Below are 24,278 nucleotides of genomic sequence, written 5' to 3' on the forward strand. Positions count from 1 at the left end.
CAATGAATTAAAACATTACAAAGACATATTAAAATAATAAAAAAGAAATTGGAGAAAGGGGAACAGCAAAACAAAAAATCAGAAGGCCAAACAGAAAACAACTAATAAAATAGTGCACCCAAATCCATCTATATTAGTAATTACGTTAAATGTAAGTGATCTAAACACACTAACTGTCATACTGTCATACACATACTGTCATATTGGGTTTTTAAAGCCCAACTGTATCCTACTTATAGGAAACCTACTTTATATGTAAAGACATAAATTAAAATAAAATGAAAGAAAATTATATACTATGACAGGTTATTCAAAACAAAGCTGAAGTATATTCATTAGTGTCAGACAAATTAAAATACAGAGCAAGGAATAGTATGAGGAATAAAGAGGGGGTATTACATAATGAATAAAGGATGAATTCACCAAAAATATGTAACAATATTATTTGAATATGCATCTAACAACACATCTTCAAAATACATAAAGCAAAACTGATACAATTAAAAGTAGAAATAGACAAGTGCACAATTATACTTGGGGACTTCACCTTTCCTCTTTTGGTAATTGATAGAACAAGTCAGGAAATCAGTAAAGATACAGAAGATCTGAACAACACTATTAAGCAACGTGACCTAATTGACATTATTAGAACTATCTGCCTAACAATAGCCAAAATACATTCCTTTCAAATGTTCATGGAACATTCTTTAAAAGAAACCATATTCTGCCTGTGCCATAAACTTTAAAAAATTTAAAACAGTTGAAATAATATAAAGTATATACTCTATTCATAACCACACTAAACTAGAAATCAATAGCAAAGATATCTGGAAAATACTTAAATATTTTAAACAATAAAGAGGAAAATTAATATTTTGAACTGAATGACAATTAAAACACACCCTGTGCCATGATAGTTTTTATTTGCATTTCTCTGATAATTAATGGTGTTAAGCATCTTTCAAATACCTGTTGACCATTTGTTTGTCTTTTCAGAGAAATGTCTGTTCAAGCCCTTTGCCCATTTTTAATTGGATAATTAGTTATTTTGCTATTGAGTTTTAGGTGTTCCTTATATATTTTGGAAAGTAACCCTAATCAGATATATGGTTTCAAATATTTTCTTTCATTCTGTAGGTTGCCTTTTTTTTTTTTTTTACTCTAGTTGATTGTTGACTGTCCTTTGCTTTGCAGAATATTTTTAATATTATGTAGTCCCACTTGTCCATTTTTGCTTTTGCTGCCTGTGCTTTTGGTGACGTATCCAAGAAATTGTTGCCAGGACCAAAGTCCAGAACCTTTTTTTGTATGATTTCTTCTAGGAGATTTACAGTTTTGGGTCTTATGTTTAAGTCTTCATTTTGAGTTGACTTTTTGGTGTATGGTGTTCACACCTTTTGGGAGGCCTATTATTAAAAAACCAAAAGATAAAAAGTGTTGGCAAAGCTGTGGAGAAATTGGAACCCCTGTACATTGTTGGTGGGAATGTAAATTAATGTTCAGCAACTATTGTAAACAACATGGAGATTCCTCAAAATGGTTAAAAATAGAACTACCATATGATCCAGCAATCCCACATCTGGGTATATAGTCATTCCTTTGTTTCCATGGATGTGGAACCCATGGACAGGTGGATACAGAAGGCCAACTGTAATGGACTTGAGCATCCTTGGATTTTGGTATCTGTGGGGGACCCTGGAGCCAATCCCCCACAGATAGCAAGGGACAGCTATCCAAAATTATTGGAATCAGGATCTTGAAGAAATATCTGCATGTCCATGTTCATTGCTGCACTATTCACAATAGCCACAATATGGAAATAGCCAAGTGTCCACTGACAGATAAAGAAAATGTAATATATACATACAATGGGATGTTATTCAGTCTTTAAAGAGAAGGAAATTCTACCATTTGCAACAACATGGATGAAACTGGAGGACACTATTCTAAGTGAAATAAGCTAGTCACAGGACAAATACCACATGATTCCACTTATGTGTGCTATCTAAAGTAGTCAGAAGCAGAGAATGCAATGGTGGTTTCCAGGATGGAGGGTGAGGGAAATGGGAAGTTGTTATTCAGTAGGTAGATAGTTTCAGTTATGCCAAATGAAAAATTCTAGAGACATGTTGTAGAACATAATATCTATTGTTAACAATACAGTATTGTGCACTTCAAAATTTGTTAACAGGGTTAATCTCATGTTGTGTTCTTATTACAGAACAAATAAACAATGGGACACAAGGAAACTCTGGGAGGTGTTGAATATGCTGATTACTTTGATTATGGTGATGGTTTCACTAGTTTTTGTATAAGGCCAAACTCATCAAATTGTAGACATAAATATCGTGCAGCTGTATGTACATCAGATATACCTCAATAAGGCTGTTAAAAAATCCAACCTATCAAAATTTGTAGAATGCAGCCAAAGCAGTACATAGAAGTAAATTTATAGCATTAATTGCTTATATTTAGAAAAGAAGAAAGCTCAAATATCATTAATCTAAGTTCCCACCTTAAGAAACTAGAAAAAAGAAGAGCAAATTAAGTCCAAATAAGCAGAATGAAGGGAATAGTAATGATAAGAGCAGGAGTAAATGTAAATGAAGACAAAAACAATAGACAAAAGTCAATGAAACCAAAAGCTAATTATTTCAGAAGATCAATAAAAGTGATAAGCCTCTTGTTAACTGACCAAGACAAAAGAAACAAATTGCCAATATCAAGAAGGAAAAATACAACACAATAGAACCTATAAATATTCAATGGATGATAAAGGAATAGTATATAAGAAACTTTACACCTTTAAATTCAGCAACTTAGATAAAATGGGCCAATACTTTGAAAGACACAAACTGCCCAAACTCACTCATGAAGAAATAGATTGTCTGAATAATATAGAAACGTAATGCATAGCTTAAAACTTTCCAACAAAGAAAATTCCATTCTCAGATGGCTTCCTTGGTGATTTCTAACAAAGATTTAGTGAAAAAATAATAATTCTATGTAAACTCTTCCAGAGCATATAAGTAGAAGGAACACTTCCTAACTCATTGCCTGTATCAAACCAAATGCAATACAAGAAAAGAAAATCACAAACATCCCTCATGAATGCAGACTCAAAAATTTTCAACAATATATTTCCAAATGAAATAAATATATAAAGTGAATAATACATCACCACCAACTGGGGTTTATTCAGGAACAGAATACTCAACCAAAACTTGAAAATCAACCAGCATAATTTACCATATCAAAAGGTTAAAAAACAAAATCTGTAAAACTATCTCAATACATGCAGGAAAAAGCATTTGACAAAATTCAATATCCATTCATTATAATGATGATAGTAATAATAATAAAAACTCTCAGTTTAATAGAAATAAAAGGAAATTTCCTTAAACTTGTAAAGCATGTGAAAAACCTACAGCTGATGTAACACTCAATAGTGAAAGACTAAACACTTTTCTTCTAAAAATGAGAAAAAGGAACAAATGTCCACTCTCACAGCTCTGATTAAAACATTATACTATAGGTCTTAGCCAGTGCAATAAAGAAAAGACCAGTACCTACAGAAATATAGATCAATGGGACCTGATAGAAAGCCCAGAGATAAACCCATGCAAATACGTCACCTTATTATTAATATATATATTTTTTATTTTTTTATTTTTTTTGCGGTATGCAGGCCTCTCACTGATGTGGCCTTTCCCATTGTGGAGCACAGGCTCCAGACGTGCAGGCTCAGTGGCCATGGCTCACGGGCCCAGCCACTCCACGGCATGTGGGATCCTCCCAGACCGGGGCACAAACCCGTGTCCCCTGCATCGACAGATGGACTCTCAACAACTGCGCCACCAGGGAAGCCCTGGTCACCTTATTTTTGATAAAGGAGGTAAGAATATACAACGGAGAAAAGACAGACTCTTCAATAAGTGGTGCTGGGAAAACTGGACAGCTACATGTCAAAGAATGAAAGTAGAACACTCCCTAACACCATACACAGAAATAAACTCAAAATGGATTAAAGATGTAAATGTAAGGCCAGGCACAGATCCTTTTTGACCCACCTCCTAGAGAAATGGAAATAAAAACAAAAATAAACAAATGGGACCTAATGAAACTTAAAACCTTTTGCACAGCAAAGGAAAACATAAACAAGACAGAAAGACAACCATCAGAATGGGAGAAAATACTTGCAAATGAAGCAGCTGACAGAGGATTAATCTCCAAAATTTACAAGCAGCTCATGCAGCTCAATATCACAAAGCAAACAACCCAATCCAAAAGTGGGCAGAAGACCTAAAGAGACATTTATCTATAGAAGATGTACAGATTGTCAACAAACACATGAAAGGATGTTCAACATCACAAATCATTAGAGAAATGTAACTCAGAACTACAATGAGGTATCACGTCACACCAGTCAGAATGGCCATCATCAAAAAATCTACAAACAATAAATTCTGGAGAGGGTGTGGAGAAAAGGAAACTCTCTTGCACTGTTGGTGTGAATGTAAATTGATACAGCCACTATGGAGAACAGTATGGAGGTTCCTTAAAAAAACAAGAATAGAACTACCATACGACTCAACAATCCCATTACTGGGCATATACCCTGAGAAAACCATAATTCAAAAAGAGTCATGTACCACAATGTTCACTGCAGTTCTATTTACAATAGCCAGCACATGGATGCAACCTAAGTGTCCATCAACAGATGAATGGATAAAGATGTGACACATATATAGAATGGAATAATACTCAGCCATAAAAAGAAATGAAATTGAGTTATTTGTAGTGAGGTGGATGGACCTAGAGTCTGTCATACAGAGTGAAGTAAGTCAGAAAGGGAAATACAAATACCGTATGGTAACCCATATACATGGAATCTAAAAAAAAAAAAAAAGAAAGTGGTTCTGAAGAACCTGGGGCAGGACAGGAATAAAGACGTAGACATAGAGAATGGACTTGAGGACATGGGGATGGGGAAGGGTAAGCTGGGATGAAGTGAGAGAGAGGCATGGACATATATACACTGCCAAATGTAAAATAGATTGCTAGTGGGAAGCAGCCACATAGCAGAGGGAGATCAGCTCGGTGCTTTGTCACCACCTAGAGGGGTGGTATAGGGAGGGTGGGAGCGAGATGCAAGAGGGAGGAGATATGGGGATATATGTGTATATATAGCTGATTCACTTTGTTATACAGCAGAAACTAACACATCATTGTAAAGCAATTACACTCCAACAAAGATGTTTTAAAAAAAGAAGAAAGAAAAAGGAAATGTATTGGAAAAGAAGAAACAAGCCTTTCTCTGTGGATGACATATTTGTTTAGAAAATACCAGACAATCAACAAAAAAGCTGCTTGAACCAGTAAATTAATTTAGCAAAGTGAATATACCAAAATAAATTGTATGTTGATATCCTAGCAACAAACGATTGGAAATTTTTAAATTTCCAGCTCTATTGAGGTATAATTCACAAATGAAAATTGTATATATTTAAGGTATACAATGTGATGGTTTTATATATATATATATATATATATATATATATATATATATATATATATAATGAAATGATTAGTACAATCAAGGTAATGCATATATGATATCCATCACCTCACATAGTTCTATTTCTTTTTGGTGTAGTGAGAACACTTAAGATCTACTTTCTTAGCAAATTTCAAATATACACTACATTATTTTAAATTATAGTAACCATGATTTTTAAAATACCATTTACAATAATCCTCTTCCCCTTCAAACAAACCACACACACATAAGAAATACACAGGTAAAAGTTTAACAGACTATGTACTGAATCTGTATACTGAAAACTATGAAACTCTGAGGAGATAAATCAAACAAGATCTAAATAATTAGAGAGAAGTATATCATATTCATGATTTGGAAGACACAGCAATTGTCCCTAAACTGATCTATAGATTCAATCCAATCCCAGCAGAATTTTTTGTTGGTACCAACAGTCTGATTCTAAAATTCATATGAGAATGTAAAGGATGTAGAATAGCTAAATTAATTTTTTAAATTACAGTATTAGAAGGCCCACACTTCCTGATTCAACAGTTATAATAAAGCTACAGTAGTTAAGACAGTGTGGTTTTAATGAAAGAATTGACACTTAGATCAATGGAACAGAAAACACAACTATTAAAATGACTAACTTTTTAGAAATATATGATTATAATTCTGGTAAGGAAGTGAAAGAACTGAAACTTTCATAGAATGTTGGTGCAAAAGCAAATTTGTAATTTTGGAAAGGGTTTATATTTAAATTATAAAGTTAAGTATACATTTACCATATGACCCAGCAGTCCAACTCCTAGGTATTTACTCAAGAGAAATGGAAACTTATTTTCAGACAGAAACCTGCACACAAATGTTTTTAACAGTTTTATTCATAACAGCTAAGAACTTAAAACAGCCCACATGTCCTTCAATGGATGAATGGATAAACTGTGGTATATTCTTACAATGGAATGCTACTCTGCAAGAAAAGGGAGCGAATCACTGATACAGACAACACAGATGAATCTCAAATACATTATGCTAAATGAAAGAAGCTAGTCTCAGAAAAAATACAAACTGTATTATTCTGTTTATATGGCATTCTATAAAAAAAAAATAATAGGAACAGAATAGGGATTGTCAGGGGCTGGGTGGCTAGACAGATTGATTATAAATAAGCAACATAAAGGCTTTTTTCAGAATGATAGAACTGTTCTGTACCTTAATTGTGATGGTGGTTTCATGACTATATATGTTTGTTTTAACTCATAAAACCATGCATGAAAAATAGTAATTTTTTACTGTATGTAAATTTAAAAGCGAATAATAATAATGGATTAAAAGGACAACGTTAATAGAGACATGTTGGCCAAGATAAAGATATTCAAGGTATTATATTAACCTAAGCTCAACTCTTTGTAAACATACAAAGAAAAAAGTTAATGGCTTACCCAAAATTCAAATATTTAGTGTTGGCAAGAATTCTATTTGAATTGGTGATGATTTTATGGACTCATTCCATTTTTAAAACCAGGTTTTCCAAGAACAAGCCCTTAATGAGTAAAAGTTTTTGGTACTTTTCAAATGATTTAGCCACTTAAAACATTATTAGGGCATTATTAGAGCTGGTTTTAAGTATGATATCAGATATATAAGAACAGTGTTACATAGGAATTTATCTGAAATATTCCAATGTAAAAATAGAGCCTTAGCTATATTTTAGCTATTTCATTCCTCAAAGCTGTATTTTTCAAGTATTTCCAAAGCAATACATCTAAAATATTTCACTCATTGCTCTGTTTGTTTGAATAGAACATATTGAGCATAATTTAATCTTTTGCCAATGGCTCAGGGTCTTCATTAAAACACCAAATCCTAAAGCTGAGAGCAATCTAAGAAATTCCATATCTGAATATGATAGATAAACTGAAGGGCCTAGTTATCCTTAAAAATATAAATATGTTACAACTATAACATGCTTTAAAACTTTAGAACAATGAGAATTCCCTGGCTGTCCAGTGGTTAAGACTCCATGCTTCCACTGCAGGGGGCACAGGTTCCATCCCTGGTTGGGAAACTAAGATCCCACAAGCCACGGGGTGTGGCTGAAAAAAAAAATTAAGAAAAATGAGTTCACATATCTTAAATTACTTTTAACAATCCAGACTGGTAAGTAAAACAAGTCATATAATCCATAATTTTACAAACTAGGGAATGGATGCTCATAGAAATTAAGTGATTTACCAAATAGTCTCCAGTGGAGTTGAGAGTAGGACACAGCTTGTCTTATTCTTTGTGGGCTGGCATGTGCTCAGTGGGTAGTACAATGCAAAGAGAATTAGACTAGGAAATCATGAGGTAAAGCTAAATGACTTGTTGGGCTTTCCTGGTGGCGCAGTGGTTGAGAATCTGCCTGCTAATGCAGGGGACACGGGTTCGAGCCCTGGTCTGGGAGGATCCCACATGCCGCGGAGCAACTAGGCCCGTGAGCCCCAAATACTGAGCCTGCGCGTCTGGAGCCTGTGCTCCACAACAAGAGAGGCTGCGATAGTGAGAGGCCCGCGCACCGCGATGAAGAGTGGCCCCCGCTTGCCACAACTAGAGAAAGCCCTCGCACAGAAACGAAGACCCAACACAGCAAAAATAAATAAATTAATTAATTAAAAAACTCCTACCCCCAACATCTAAAAAAAAAAAAAAGTTCATATCAAGTACAGGGATTGTGCTAGGAGTGGGGATTATGAGGATGGATAGCATAAAGTTTTAAAAAAAAAGAAAAAGGGAAAAAAAAAAAAGCTAAATGACTTGTTATTTCAATATTTAATCCCCTAGTTCAGTTAATTACCTTCCCTACCCCAATACAGTAGACCTCACTTTCTATGAATCCAATGGATTGTCATTTTATCTTCCACAGAAATAACAACCCAACTTTTAAAATGAAAGTTTTTACATTTTTTTCCTGATTTTTGTTCAAGCGATTAAGAACTTTGGCAGTGCAGTCATTCAATAACTTGCCACTCCATAGACCAAGATAACTAATCTGCCATGCTTTTTAAGATTCATATCATACTGGAGCAACAGTTGTAGCCAGCCAATAGGAAACCATTCCTACATAAGGCAGATATAGTGATACACTTGGGGATCAGCCATATCTTGTACTCTAGGCTTTTTTATGGGAGTTACAGCCCTACAGAGAAGAATCAGAGCCATTACCCGTATTATGCATTAGTGAATTGAAATTTACCACACTCCTCAGATCTCATTCCAAAGTACTGGAATACTAATGCCTTGCTTCTTAATCCACAACAGATGAGGTATTTCAGGTATTTGACCGTCATCTTCTGGCTCCTCTCCTGACTGTAGCTGAATCACTTAGGAAAAGGAACCCCAAATTGCTCTGAAAACTGGCAAACATGATAGTAATATTGCTTTGATGAATATCGTCCTCTGTCCCAAACATCCTTGAAAATTTGGTCAGGTTGCAGATAAGAGGTTTACATTTCCACATTGTTGTACTTGAATGAGATCCCCTTCATAAAGTGGAGTTATTTGTTTCTGAATGTTCCTGCCTTCTCTCACGTGCGATTTTCTCTCATCTGATCTCTTAACATTATATGGGAAAACGTTTGCATGGTCAAGAAAACAAGTCGTGTACAGATTTCACTGGATGGCTATGTGACTGTCTTTAATTTCTTTATGAAACTGCTTTATTGTTCAAAATATTCAAAAAATGGAAATTTTTTTTTATTTTCATGTCAATGTACTTAGTTGTTTCCATACCCAGTATACTAGAATGATTTCTGTTTGGTTTGGCTTATATTGTTTTAGTTGTCACTGTTTTCCTAATTTTGAAGAGATTCATTCCTTGCAAAGGGTTTTCTTTCTGTCAGCTTTTAGGAATAACAATTTTAGTGTGACAGCTTTTAAGAGGAACCTGAAATTGCCTTTATCTAATTATGTGTTCTTCTTTATAAAATGCACTACTAGAATTCATCTCCTTTATGAAGAGTTTGACCTGCTTCTTATTTGTGAGATTCACAAAGTTGTTCTCCCTTAATATTAAACATCTTGCCTATTGGCAAGAAGAGCAATGTGTTTTTAAAATTTCTCTTGTCTAATTATGATGTTGTCGATTAAAAGTACTTGGTATATTTTTAGTAAACTATAAATTATTTTTAATTTTATTTTATATACTACAGTTATTAAAAATAATTATTTTGGTTAGTATTGCCTAAAGCAAATACATTTTCAGTCACTAAAACTTCCTGTTTATTTTTAAGCTTTAAAGAGAGATTTTGACTTAATATATAAAATGAACCCGTTTATCCCAGAAAAAGAAAAGAATAAATGCACCCTTTTGTTTCAGAGCACAGCTTCTGGCTGTAAGACATATGCCAGATGCCTTGCTTGACAAAGAACAGTGAGTGTCCCTGTTGATAATTGACCACCTATGGCTACGACCACGCCACAATCTCTGGCTTTACTAGCCATAAATATTTATTTCGGTGAAAGAAGCTTTTTCTCTCCATGCACTGACACTAACCAGATAAGGGCTTTCCGCTTTTTTTTTTGTCTTTAAAGTTGATACTTTTTCTGAACAAATTCAATAAAGGTTCGCATTATGCATAATATTCATTGAGAACATCTCTCCCTTTAACAAACAAATTATTGCCCATTACTGAGATTATTTCACTTAAAGAAATCTTGCAGCTTGAAAGCATTGAAATTGCATCAAAAAACAAAAACGTGCAAATTCTACACAACCCCAATTTTTATTCAAATTTTCAGAGTATCTTCTTTTATTTTTAGATGAATCTACGTTCTGTATTTACTGTAGAACAACAAAGGATTTTACAGCGTTATTATGAAAATGGAATGACAAATCAAAGTAAAAATTGCTTTCAGCTCATATTACAGTGTGCACAGGAGACTAAGCTGGACTTCAGTGTAGTCAGGGTAAGTACTGAGGTCTTAAACTCTTGAATTTATAGCTTTGTACTACAAGTTATAATTGCTTAATGTGAAAAAAACTATCAGGGTGTGAAGTCACTATAAACAGCTTCATTTCCCTGGTATAAAATTACTATTTTTTAATAAATACCTAATCATTTAGTATGTTTTTGTTTTCTATAAATACCTTGAAAGCACTAAAACTTTTGCATTTTAAATATATCTTTTAAAAATCCCAGTCCTTTGAACTAATAGGTACCTTTAGGATTAGTTGCTGACCTCATGCTTGGTTTACACCGAGAATTTATCTAGATATAATCCTCCAAACTGATATTAGTAAAACAAGCATTTACCAAGGGAGTTAGCATATTTTCTTGTTGTGTTTAATTTTTTCCAGCAGGTATTTATGAATTTAGTATTTTTGTCTTTTTAGGAAAACCTATCCTTTTTATGAATATCTCTTCCTCCTTTTAAGTAAAATGTATGCATTTTAATGGGTTAGCAAGTAAGGGACAAGAAATCCCTAGGGAGGAAAATTTCCTTTATCACAGCCATTGTTATTCAGCTGTAAAAATCAGAGCTGCTACACATTTGGGAAAGGCAGTGAGAAGGTGATAGAGAGGAGGCAAGAGATAAATCTAACAGAACTAGTCACAGATTTCATAGTGAGTGCATAGGTCCTTTCATGTTTGTCTGAACGTGCTACAAATCCCCCTGGAGCAAAACTTTAGGGAGTCAAAGATTAGCAGCTTTCCCATCCTTGTCATTCATTAGGCTAATTTGGTAAGAGAAGGACTTCTGTTTAAGGTTATTTTTCTGTTGGAGGAACTTTTAAAGCCCCCAAAGATAAAAAATTTCTTGATAAGAATAATTCTTTGGAAAATCTATTATTTAAAGACTGAAGGATATATTCACCTTCAAATAGGGAATTATGCCACCAGTTCTAGGAGGGAAATATCCAGGCTATCTGTTTCTTGTTTGCTGAGATCAACCATCATACTCAGATTTTTGTAAGAGCTAGAAATATCTCCTGTTGATAGCTCTAAATTCCCTATTTGCAATACCTTTAGTAAAACCTTGAGAAAAAATGTAATTGCCTTAGAAAAATTATTTTAAAATGTGTAATATTTCAAGTTGATGAGTTTTCCATTTTATAAGTACAAACTCATTGTTTTCCACAATAACTTCTTTCTTTTTTTCTCTCTTATTTTACTATTACTTTAAGATGAAAAGTCTTCTTAGGCAGCTGCTTTGTGGACTGTGACCTTTCATATTTACAATTTGCTTTTGCAATCTTCCCCCTAATAATTTACTTGATTGTACTTGAATATTGAGAGTGTTGAAATACAAAGGTTTATATCTTGCTCCAAATGGTGTGAAATCTGTAACAAGTAATGGAAATTAAAGAAATAAACTTTCTAGAACGTAAGCTTACAAGTAAAATGTTATGTAAGTTATAAGGAATGGTGTGAAACAGATTCATTCTCTCTGTTCTAGGAGAGTGTAAATTCTGCAGAAATTCAGTCCTTCTAATCTAAATTTTAACACAATTTTGACAGCTTTTCCAGCCAGAGGAGAAGGGAGTTGTTTATAGACCCATTATTCCACAACCTCCCCTGCCCCTGATATTCTGCTAGGTCTATATGTTCTACTTGAAAGGGACCTTCCTTTATTATTTTTAATATAGTATTTGAGCCTAATATTTTGCTAGGTTTACATGTTCTACTTCAAAGAGATCTTCCTTTATTATTTTAATATAGTATTTATTGTGTTTTTTCCTCAAAAGAACTAAAATCCCACTGTACTAAGAACTTGATCCCAATGTAAAAAGAACTTAAAAGGTTAAAACATCCATTATATATATATATAGTGGGGTAAAGGAACAGGAAAACAAAGAAGGAGGTATAGAAAAAGGAAAAGTTTGGAGACATTGACTTTCTAAAAAAGGACTGAAAAAGAATTTAATGAACACCAAGGATTGGTGACCCAAATTTATTGCCTTTCGTTTTTTTCTATGTAGTATCACTTTATTAGTTCCAAACCCCAAATGCTCATCATATCAATTTGATTGACCCATTTTTTCTCTCTCACCAATGAAACATTTGGAATGAGAAATTTACATCCTATAGGCAATGGTAAATTTTGGATCCTGTAACTGAATGACTTTTAGTAAAATTTAGTTCAGTTACTGGTAACCCTCAGGTAATGAATTTTCTTTATTTTCAACATTTTACTAAAATATATTTCTTAACTATATACTTTCCTACTTTACTTCAATACAGACTATTGAAAATAACTGAACCTTTACTTTTTGACTCAGAGTTTTACTATGGAAATCAATTATTGTACTGTGCTATAAAATAATAATGCTTACAACATGGTAAGGTATATGTAGTGACTTTCTCCTTTACTAAAGAACCCCAGACCATTTAATGATTTCTCACAACAATTCTCTTTTATTTTTCCTTTCTTCTCCTTTTTAGTGAGTAATATTTAATGAACATTCTTAGTTTTGGTGCTATCAAGGTGTTTTCAACAGCAATCACTATTACCAAAGCCCCATCCTGTTTTGTTATTTCTAATTTACTGTAGATTAAGATACCAGGTTTGGTAAAATTATGTGTAAAATAAGATAAAGTATGTTTTAGGATCAAGTGTTGTCTTTTCAGTAAAGTACATGGGTCTTGTGACATCTATACTGGCTGCATTCTGCACAAGTGAAATTGTTAGATAGCTGAGTTTCATATTCATGTGATATTCATTTTACTATTGCATTTTACTTTTTTGTGGGTACATGATATAGATACCTAGTAAACTATATAAGTAACTATATATATGAACTATAAAACTATAAAAGTAAGCCATAAATTTGCAGTGCACTAAGATCACTTAAAATTCCTATGTTAAGGTAGGTATTGTGATGAGAACATGGTAGGTTGTTTGTTTTCTTAGAAATCTTGCCCAGAGTTGCCCTCCAGATGTAGTAGATCTTGAGTTTAAATTTTACCAATTCACTATGCTTTCCAATTGAAAGTTTTAAAATATCGAAATTACAAACAAGTGCATCATGCTTCCTATGCATATTTTTATTTGAAAAGCCATAACACAGTGACTTATTTTGAATATCTGTAATATTCACCTTTTTGAACCATAAATCGAAATTATATATATATCCCCAAACATTTCTTTTTTTTTTTTCTTTTTTTTTTTGCGGTACGCGGGCCTCTCACTGTTGTGGCCTCTTCCGTTGCGGAGCACAGGCTCCGGACGCACAGGCTCAGCGGCCATGGCTCACGGGTCCAGCCGCTCCGCGGCATGTGGGATCCTCCCAGACCAGGGCATGAACCCGTGTCCCCTGCATCGGCAGGCGGACTCCCAACCACTGCGCCACCAGGGAAGCCCAACATTTCTTTTTTTTAAAAAAAAATCTGTATTGGAGTATAATTGCTTTACATTGTTGTGTTAGTTTCTGCTGTATAACAAAGTGAATCAGCTACACATATACATATATCCAGCTAGTGGGAAGCAGCCACTTCTTTTTAAATATTTCTCTCGAGTGTATACTTTATAACCTTTTAGTTTTTCTCCCCTGCCTCCTTCTCTTGTGACATTTATATTCATTTGTCCCTCTGCTTATAATTCTCACTTCTGCTGTTTAGTAAAGCTAAATAAGAGTGAGTTTTAAATTCCCACAGCTTCATGTGAAGCAAAATAGAGCATCTCAGTTTCTGGGACATTTTATTAGATAAGTACTAATTATAAAAGTAAAATGTCCAACAGAAGTGGCCAACTCCATTTCAGGATTTTCTCACCATAGTTGAAGGAGAATGTTCTTTGAGGTCAAGTTAAATTGATTTTGATTCCTTGCTCTGCCAGTAGCTGACAGGATATCTTTCCACAAGCTAGTTAATATTTCTGAATCTCAGTTTCTTCATTTATACAATTAGAAAATAATACCTAGCAAAGGAGCTAATATATATGAAAACACATAATGTGGATTCAATACATTAGCTTTTATTTATAGTATTACAACACTTAATGTTGTATATAATGTAAATATACATTGAAAATTGGATAATTTATGTGGTTTTCAAAAGCACATCACACAAAATTAACCAAATACACTCTGCACCGTGTTTGTGCAAGCCTAGTTCATTTAATGTTTTCACTTATTTATTTTTTGAAATTCTTAATAGATTAATGTGTTTGGTAGTTTATAATATGGTATGCATTTTGAAATAATTATAAAGTTTACTAATAATTTTATGGAACATAATATTTCTTATTGCATATTTTAAGAAGAATCATGATTCAGTGTAATAATACTAAGATTATTACAATAAGTTACTTATATAAAAGTACATAGTTTGTAATCAAATTCTAAATGCCAACCACTGGTATTATTTTTATTAATTTTTGGTTTATAAAAGTAATACATATTCACTGTATAAGATTTGGTAAATTGAGAAAAACATAAAGAAGAAAATAACTACCACAAATTTATGACAAACTGGGAAAAATATTTGCAACTTGTGACAAAGTGCTGCTACCTCTAGTAGGAAATTGCTCTTATAAATCAATTAAAAATGACAAATACTCTAATATAAAAATTAGTAGAGGTAATCAGTAAGCAACTCTATCAAAGTGATATAGTAACCATGGAAACTCAAATCAAAACAGCAATTATATACCTTTTCTTAACTCCTGGGCTAGTAGAGACTACAAAAAGATAATGCAAAGTGTTGTTGAGAGTGTGGGGAAACCAAAACTCTTATACATTGGAGGGTAGTTTGAAAATATCCAAAAGCCCAGCAATTTTCCTTCTAAAGATGGCATTCTAATGGACCAGTAGTACAAAGATGCATGCACAGTGAAGTGTATTGCTATATGGTCTAAAATAGTGAATATTTCTAAAAGTAATCTAAATATCTAGCAATATTAAATTAACCAAGTTATGATATATTCATAGAAGTTGTTAAATCTGAAGATGCCTAGTGTATATTTCTTTAACAATACTATGAGCATTTTCCAATGTCATTAAACATCCTACCTCTAGTATGTTTCCAATTTTTCACTATTATACATAAATATGATGAACATCTTTGCATATAAACTTTGTATACATCTAGGATTACTTTTAGGATAAATTCCCAGAAATGAATTTACTAGGTCAAGGAATATAAACATTTTAGGGTTCTTGCTACACATTAATTGGATGGGTTTTGAGGAAAAGAAGAACAATAATGCAATTCTCCTATCAAAGTTCCTAGATATTTATTATGTGCTGGTCCCTGATTATCTCTGACCTTATATTTTAGTTACTTTTTCTTTTATTGTATATATTTTTTCTTTTAAATTTGTATAGGCCTTGATTTTATGACAAATGAGAATATAATTTATCACATAGAAATTGTTTTTTCTTGTTTTTTGGTTAAGAACTTTTCCATAATATCATATTTTTATCCTTCCAGACATGGGTTGGCAATAAGAGAAGAAAAATGAGTAGTAAGAATTCTGAATCAGGAGCAGCAACAACAGGAACTGTTTCTGGTACTCCTTTGGCAGCTCCAGACGTTACAGTCAGAAATGTGGTTAACATTGCTCCACCCTCAAGCCAACAGTCTTCTTGGATATCGCCCAATAATGATGTCATTGTAACTGGTATATACAGTCCAGCCAATTCATCAAGTAGGCAAGGGACAACCAAACATACAAATACACAAATTATAGAAGCACATAAAATCCCTAGTCAGAAAACAGCCAGTAAAAATGATACTGAGTTTCAGTTGCACATTCCTGTTCAAAGACAAGTAGCACACTGTAAAAATGCCTCTCTGCTCTTAGGTGAAAAAACAATTATTTTGTCCAGACAGACGAGTGTGCTAAATGCTGGAAACTCTGTATACAATCACACCAAGAAACACTATGGAAGCTCTTCAATACAAGCCTCTGAGTTGACAGTACCACAAAAGCCATCTGTGTGCCACCAACCTTGCAAAATTGAACCAGTCGGAATTCAAAGATCATATAAGCCTGAACACACGGGTCTAGCATCACATAACTTATGCGGGCAAAAGCCACCTATTAGAGACCCTTATTGCAGAACACAAAACTTGGAAATCCGTGAAGTATTTTCATTGGCAGTTAGTGATTACCCCCAGAGAATTCTGGGAGGAAATGCCCCACAGAATCCTCCTAGTTCAACAGAAGGAACTTGTTTGTCCATTGCAATGGAGACTGGAGATGCTGATGATGAGTATGCCAGAGAGGAAGAGTTGGCATTGATGGGAGCACAGATACCAAGCTACTCAAGATTTTATGAAAGTGGCAGTTCCCTTCGAGCTGAGAACCAAAGTACAGTTTTGCCCGGACCAGGAAGAAATATGCCAAATTCACCAGTGGTGAATATTAGAGACTTGTCAGACAAGGTACTGTATCAAAACAGAGAATACCATTTGACACCACGGACCTCATTACATACAGCATCTACTACAATGTACAGTAATACAAATCCAGCACGGAGTAATTTTTCTTCACATTTTGCATCATCAAACCAAATGAGGTTATCACAAAACCAAAACAATTACCAGGTAATGTGTATGTTTATTTTATAAAGGTTTTATAAAAGTTTGTTTGGTCTAAAAAATTGTGTTGGTAATCAATTAGACTTGAGATCTGGTTCACTTAACTCATATTTTGAAGTACTTTGTTTTGTTTGCTTCTAAATAGTGGTTTGGGGTCAACTCTTTAAAGAATCTTGTGCTTTCTTTGTCACGTTTAAAAGTGGTGCACTCTTTTTTTTTTCATGGAATATAATAATTTTTATGACATGGTAACTATCTCCTGACATTTCAAATAGTTTTGTTCAGGAAATAATAGCCTATGGGAAGCATGGCATTTCCTATCACTAAAATAGGACTGAATTGGCTAGACTCATCCTCTTTAACATAGATTATTCCTGTCATGACTTTTACTTGCAGTTTGGGAAGATGTCACTAGGTGAGTGGTGCTTTCCCTGGGTATATAGTCAGGCAAGTCAATCATTTCTCTAGGCGACAATGGTTGAGAAATCAGAGACTGCAATAACTCAGCCAGCTGTTTTTTTCTAAAAGTAAATGCTTTATTAAAACATTAAGTGCAACGTTAATCAAATTGTCTTTTTTAAAATGTTTAGAGGGAAGAGACACATTCAAAGTAAGAGTTAAAGCAATTTTTGACCTGTGCAAAAAATAAGCTTTATTTCTTTACTGTTTCACATATTTAGTTGTTTAGATATGCTTCAGATAATCTCAACAGTGAGGCATAAACCTACCTCAGAATATCTCTTAAGGCCATAGATCTTCTTTCTGAAAAAATCTGCTTTAGAGAATTTGAATAGCGAAGCAGGAATTTTTTATCTGTATTTAAAATGCTTCCAGGCTATTATCAACCAATATAAGGAACCAAATTCTCTTGATTCCTTTTATCTTATAGCTCCCTGCTACAAAATGAAAAGCAGTAATAGAGTATAGGAAGTATCCCTCTGGCACCTATCTCTAACAGAATAGTACTCCATCATCATCACTAGTAGACATTTCTTATTAAGGATCTTTTCATTTTTCTGTGTTTGCTCTTTCCTAAAGCATGCTTAAAGTAACATTGAACCATACCTTTAAGATCCTTCCCAATGCCCCTTTTCATTCACCTCTTTTGTACTTTTTACCCCTTCAGCAGTGTTGTTCCTAATAATTGTAATAATAATATTTATGGTGTGTTGAGGGCCTTGCATGTACTAGGCACCATCAGTAAATTTATATACCTGATCTCATTTAATCTTCATGGCAATCTGGTCATATAAGCATTTTATCCATGTTTTAATATCTTGTCTAGAATCATACAACCAATACATGACAGAACCAGGATTCCAACTTAGAAATATATCATGTGGGGTTTTTTTTTCCTGCTTTACCATGCAGCCTAACAATTTCAACTTTATAAGAATATTTGGAGGCTTGAGAGTGCAAAGTTTAAGTTTTAATTTTTCGTAAACCGATTGCTCCCTAAAGGATAATTTAGCCTAAAAAAAAACCTTTTTACAGTCTTTATCTTTTTTCCTGACAGAACTTTTAAAGAAATTAAATTTATTTTATATAAAAGAAACTTTTAAATGGAATAAAACTTAGTAATATTTTTGGAAAAGTAATCTCTTTAAAGAAAGACAATCTGACATAATTTAGAGCATGGGCTTAGATCCAGACAGACCTGGATTCAAATCTAGGCTCTGCTACTTTCTACTCATGTGACCTCAGGCAAGTGTCATAATATCTCTGGGTAACAGTTTCCTAATTTGTATAATGCACTTAATAATATATACTTCACAGGAATGCTATAGATGAAATAACACAATCTGTGCAAGCTTCCGTATTCATTCCCTGGCACATAAATTTTCTTGTACTTATGACATCATAGTTGGAAAGCTAATGAAACTCTGTTACTCCAGGTCTTCTTTACATTCCATTTCAAGTAAAATATTGCACAGCCCACAGTTATCACAGTATGATTGAGGAAGAAATAGCTGTAGTGCTGGCTGAAAGAAGATTGGTGATCAGCTTTCAACCTCACCATAATCTATGTATTAAAAGCCCATATATTTCTATTTATATTATAACAGACCTCCTCCAACTTGACCTGAGACAGTATGGTAGAGAGTCTTTGCATAGAATTCTTGGGGCATCACTTTGCCCCACCTTTCTTTTTTGTTTGTTTTTATTTATATATTTTTAAATTGAAGTATAGTAGACCCAATATTATATTAGTTTCATGCCCCACCTTTATTTTAATTAGTAGAGATTTTAGGGAACCAAGGTAGCCTGGGGAAGTGTAGTCCATGATGACTAATGTTTTAGTCCATTTGGGCTTCTATTACAAAAATATCCTAGACTGGGTGACTTGAAACCAAACAAACATTTATTTCTCACAGTTCTAGAGTCTGGGAAGCCCAAGATCAAGGTGCTGGCCGATTTAGTACCTGGTGAGTGCCTGCTTCCTAATTCATAGATCGCTATCTTCTCACTGAGTCTTCATGTGTCAGAAGTAGTAAGGGAGCCCTCTGGGGTCTCTTTTGTAAGGACACTAATCCCATTCATGAGGGCTCCATTCTCACAACCTAATCACCTCCCAAAAGCCCCACCTCCAATTGCCATTACATTGGGGATTAGGTTTCAACATATGAATTCAGCTGCGACCCAAACTTTCAGTCCATGGTAGTTATCATCCAAGATTTTGATGACACTCTATTACCAAGCTATATTATTAGTAGATCTGGACTTAGAAAAATAAAACCTATGACAATCTTGTCAACTTTCTAGCTATGAAACTATAAGCAAGCAAGCAATTATCTTTAGTTTCTGACCCTGGGACTATAATATAACAGAGATATCTGCTTCTTCTCTCTGTTGTACTAGGTATCTTCAAGCCAAGGTCCTATTCCTAGAGTATAGCCTAGTTGCAAGCTATATAGGTGACTGAGTACAAACTGAGGAAATCCACGAGGATGCTAAAGAGTTGAAATCAGCTCTGTTTTGGAGTCACTTTGGAATACCATATTAAGAGTTGAAGTGATGATAAGGAAACTGTCAGGAGGTAACTATACCAGGATACTATAGCCCAGTTCTATATCAAAATCTCTATGGGTTGACCTCACTCCTTTGGAGCTAGATTGCAACTGTATTGGTCTCCAAAGTGCCTTTCACTTTTCATATTATGTCTATGTCTGCCCATCTTGAGTGCTGTGTTGATTACAGATTAATAATTGATGATAATCTATGTGAAGATATTGGGGTATTTTGGAAAGCAAGTGCTATACATTCAGGATTTTGTTGTAATTATTGTTGTTACTTAAAAATTAACTGCATTCCCAATTCTTGTGAACTTCTTAAGAACTTAGAAGTTAATAGACATAGAGCACTTTGAGCTTTCTTTAAAAGCTACTACATAAGTACAATGTATCCCCCACCAGTGGGAGTACTTTGGTATTACCCTCCAAATTTATTCAGTATTTGTGTGCTTAAGTTCACTTTTTAAATAAACATGGAAATTTAATAGTGTAAAAACTTTAAACATCTTGACATTCTAAACCAATAAAAATGGTATTTTGACCTGAGGAAAGTGAGGGCCAGTAAGATTGACTTTGCTAAAATAACTCTCAGGCAAATAGTGAACTTTAAAAAAGCAATAGTAATCTGTGTTGAATAGGTGTAGTTATCATGGATCATTTTTAAATGACTTTATTAAGATATAATTCACATAGTACAGCAGTCACACATCATAAGTGTACAATTAAATAGTTTTTAATATATTCACAGCTCTGTTCAAGCAGTACCACAATCGAATTTTAGAATATTTTGTTACTTCAAAAATAAACTACATACTGATTAGCATGACAAATCCCCCATCCCAGTACTAGACAACTGTTAATCTTTCTCTGTGGATTTACCTATTCTGAATATTATTATAAGTGGAATAATACAATATGTTTTTGTATGACTGGCTTCTTTCAGTTAGCATAATGCTTTCAAGGTCCATGCTATAATATGTATCAGCACTTCATTCTTTTACATTGATCTATGATATTCCATTGTGTCTATATAGCATAAATTGTTTATCCATTCATTAGTTGATGGACATTTGAGTTGTTTACATATTGTCTATTATGAACAGTGCTGCTAAGAACATTCATATACAAATTTCTGTGTGGAAATATGTTTTCATATCTCTTGGGTATATATCTAAGAGTGCATTTCTAGTTCATGTTGTAATTCTATGCTTAAAGTTTTGAGGAAATGCCAAAAGTTTTTCCATAGTGATTGTATCACTTTACAATCCAACCATCAATGTAAAAGAATTCTAATTTCTCCATATGCTGACCAACACTTGTCATGTCAGTCATTTGATTATAGCTAGTATCATGGGTGTGAAATATCTCAGGGAGACCTTGATTTGCATTTTCTTAACAGTTAACAATGTTAACTCCTTTTTCATGTGCTTATTGGCCATTCAACTATCTTATTTGGAGAAATGTCTATTCAGAGAATTTGGCCATTTTGTAAATTGTTTTTTGAGTTGTGTTTAGATCTTCATATTCTCTATACTAGTCCTTATCAGATATATGACTTGCAAATATTTTCTCTCACTCCATATGCTTCCTTTTCACTTTCTTGAGGGTATTGTTTAAACACAAATTTTAATTTTGATGAAGTCCAATTTATCTATTTTTTTCTGTCATTACTTGTGCTTTTGGTGTTGTATCTAAGAACCTATTATCTAAGCCAAAATAACAAATACTGACTCATATGTTTTCTTCTAAGAATTTTATACTTGTATCTCTTATATGTAGGCGTTTCAGCTGTTTTGATCTTGTTTTTGTGTATGATATGAGGTAGGAGTTCATCTTGATTATTTTGCATATAAATATCCAGCTGTCCCATCATCATTTGTTTAAAAGCTTATACTTACCTCATTGAATGGTCTTGTCATTCTTCTCTGAATCAATTAATCATATGGAAGAGTTTATTTCTGGACTCTCAATTCTATTGAATTGATATATATGTTTCTTCTTATGCTGATACAACACTGTTTGTATTACTGTACCTTTGTAGTAAGTTTTGAAATTGTGAAGTGTGAGTCCTCCAAATGTCTACTATTGTATCTAAATTATTTTAACTATTCTAGGTCACTTAAATTTGGATATGAATTTTAAGATCAGCTTATCAGTTTCTGCAAAAACAACAGATGGAATTTTGATACAGATCATATTCAATCTGTAGATCAATTTGGGGAGTATTGCCGTATTGATAATACTGTGTCTTCTGATCCATGAACATGGTATGCCTTTCCACTTATTAGGTCTTCTTTAATTTCTTTTAACAATGTGTTGTACCTTTCAGTTGTCTTGCACTTATTTTGTTAAATTTATATATAAGTATATAACTTTTAACATTATTTTAAGTGGAATTTCTTTCTTAATTTAATTGTTGGATTGTTCATTGATTTTTGTACATTGATCTTGTATCCTGAAAAAGTACTGAACTAATCTATTAGTTATATTAGACACTAGTGGATTTCTTAGGGTTGTATTTATGTAAAATCATGCCACCTATAAGCACAAATAGTTTTACTTGTGTAAAAACTTACTACATTTTCTTTTTCTTGACTAATTGCTAGAACCTCCAATCCAATGCTAAGTAGAAGTGGTAAGACATCTTTCTCTTCTTCTTAATCTTAAATGGAAAAAAATTCAGCATCTCACAATTAAATATGGTGTTACCTGTGGTGTTTTTGTAGATGGTCTTTATCAGGATGATAAAGAATAAAAGACTCCTTTTATTCCTGGTTTAGAGTGCTTTCATCATGAAAATGTGCTGGATTTTTGTCAAATGCTATTTCTGCATCTAAAGAGGTATATTCATGTGCATTTTTCCATTTATTTTTATATTAATATGGAGCATTACATTAATTTTTTTCTTCTCATTTTCTTTTTTTGGTATTTATTTTGCATATATTTTTTTCAGTTTTACTAAGATATAATTGACATAGAGTACCATATAAATTTAAAGTGTTCAGCATAATGATTTCAGTTACATATATTGTGAAATTATTACTAAGCAATAAGTCTAGTTAACATCCATTATCTAATGTATAGATTTTAAAAAGAAAAAGAAAAAAAATCTTTCTTTCCTTGTGATGAGAACTCTTGGGAACTACTTTCTCAACAACTTTCAAATATACCATACAGCAGCAGTGTTAACTATAGTCATGACACTGTACATTATATCCCTAGTACTTATTTATCTTGTAAGTGGAACTTTGTACCTTTTGATCATCTTCGTCCAATTCCCACTCCCCCACTTCCTGCCTCTGGGAACTACAAATCAGATCTCCTTTTCTATGAGGCTGATTTTTTTTTGTCTGTTCATTTATTTTAGACCCGACATATGAGATCATACAACTAATTGTCTTTCTCTGTTTGACTTATTTCATGTAGCATAATGCCCTTGAGGTCCATTCATGTTACTGCCAATGGCAGGATTTCATTATTTTTTATGGCAGAATAATATTCAATTCTATATATATATCACAACTTGTTTATCCATTAATCTGTTGATGGGCACTTAGGTTGTTTCCATGTCTTGGCTATTATAAATAATGCTGCTATGAATATGAGGGTGCAAATATCTTTTCAAGTTAGTGTTTTCATTTCCATTAGATATAGTCCCAGAAGTGAAATTGCTTGATTATATGGTAGTTTTATTTTTAAATTATTGAGGATCCTTAATACTGTTTTGTGTAGTGCCAGTACCAATTTACAATCCCACCAACAGTGTGCAAGTTTTTGCTTTTATCCATGTTTTTGACAGCATTTTTAATCTCTTGTCTTTTTGCTGATAGGCATTATAACAAGCATGAGGTGATACCTCATTGTGAGATTATTTTGCATTTACCTTATGATTAGTGATGCTGAGAACATTGCATATACCTGCTGGCTATTCATTTATCTTCTTTGGAAAATATCTATTGATTTTTAATTGGATTATTAAATTGGATTATTTGTTTCTTGCTATTGAGTTGTATGAATTTTTTTATATATTTTGGATATTAACCCCTAACCAGATACATGGTTTGCAAATATTTTTTCTAATTCCATAGATTGTCCTTACATTTTATCAATCAGTTCTTTTGCTGTGCAGAAGCTTTTTAGTTTGATGTAGTTCCACTTGTCTATTTTTGATTTTGTTGCTTGTGCTTTAGGTGTCGT

The 24,278-nt window shown here is 33.3% G+C and overlaps 1 protein-coding gene across 1 annotated transcript in view; it reads left to right on the forward strand.

Moving 5' to 3' along the window:
* The window catches only part of HDX (highly divergent homeobox), a 189,987-nt gene that overhangs the window by 13,858 nt on the left and 151,851 nt on the right, over positions 1-24,278 (forward strand). Inside the window, exons 2-3 of the mRNA XM_007455923.1 lie at positions 10,346-10,492; positions 15,958-17,076. Of these exons, the coding sequence (XP_007455985.1) occupies positions 10,346-10,492; positions 15,958-17,076 (1,266 nt within the window). The remainder of the gene's footprint in view (positions 1-10,345; positions 10,493-15,957; positions 17,077-24,278) is intronic.

The sequence above is a fragment of the Lipotes vexillifer genome, unplaced genomic scaffold (assembly GCF_000442215.2).
Source record: "Lipotes vexillifer unplaced genomic scaffold, Lipotes_vexillifer_v1.1 scaffold286, whole genome shotgun sequence".
In the NCBI taxonomy this organism is placed as follows: Eukaryota; Metazoa; Chordata; class Mammalia; order Artiodactyla; family Lipotidae; genus Lipotes; species Lipotes vexillifer.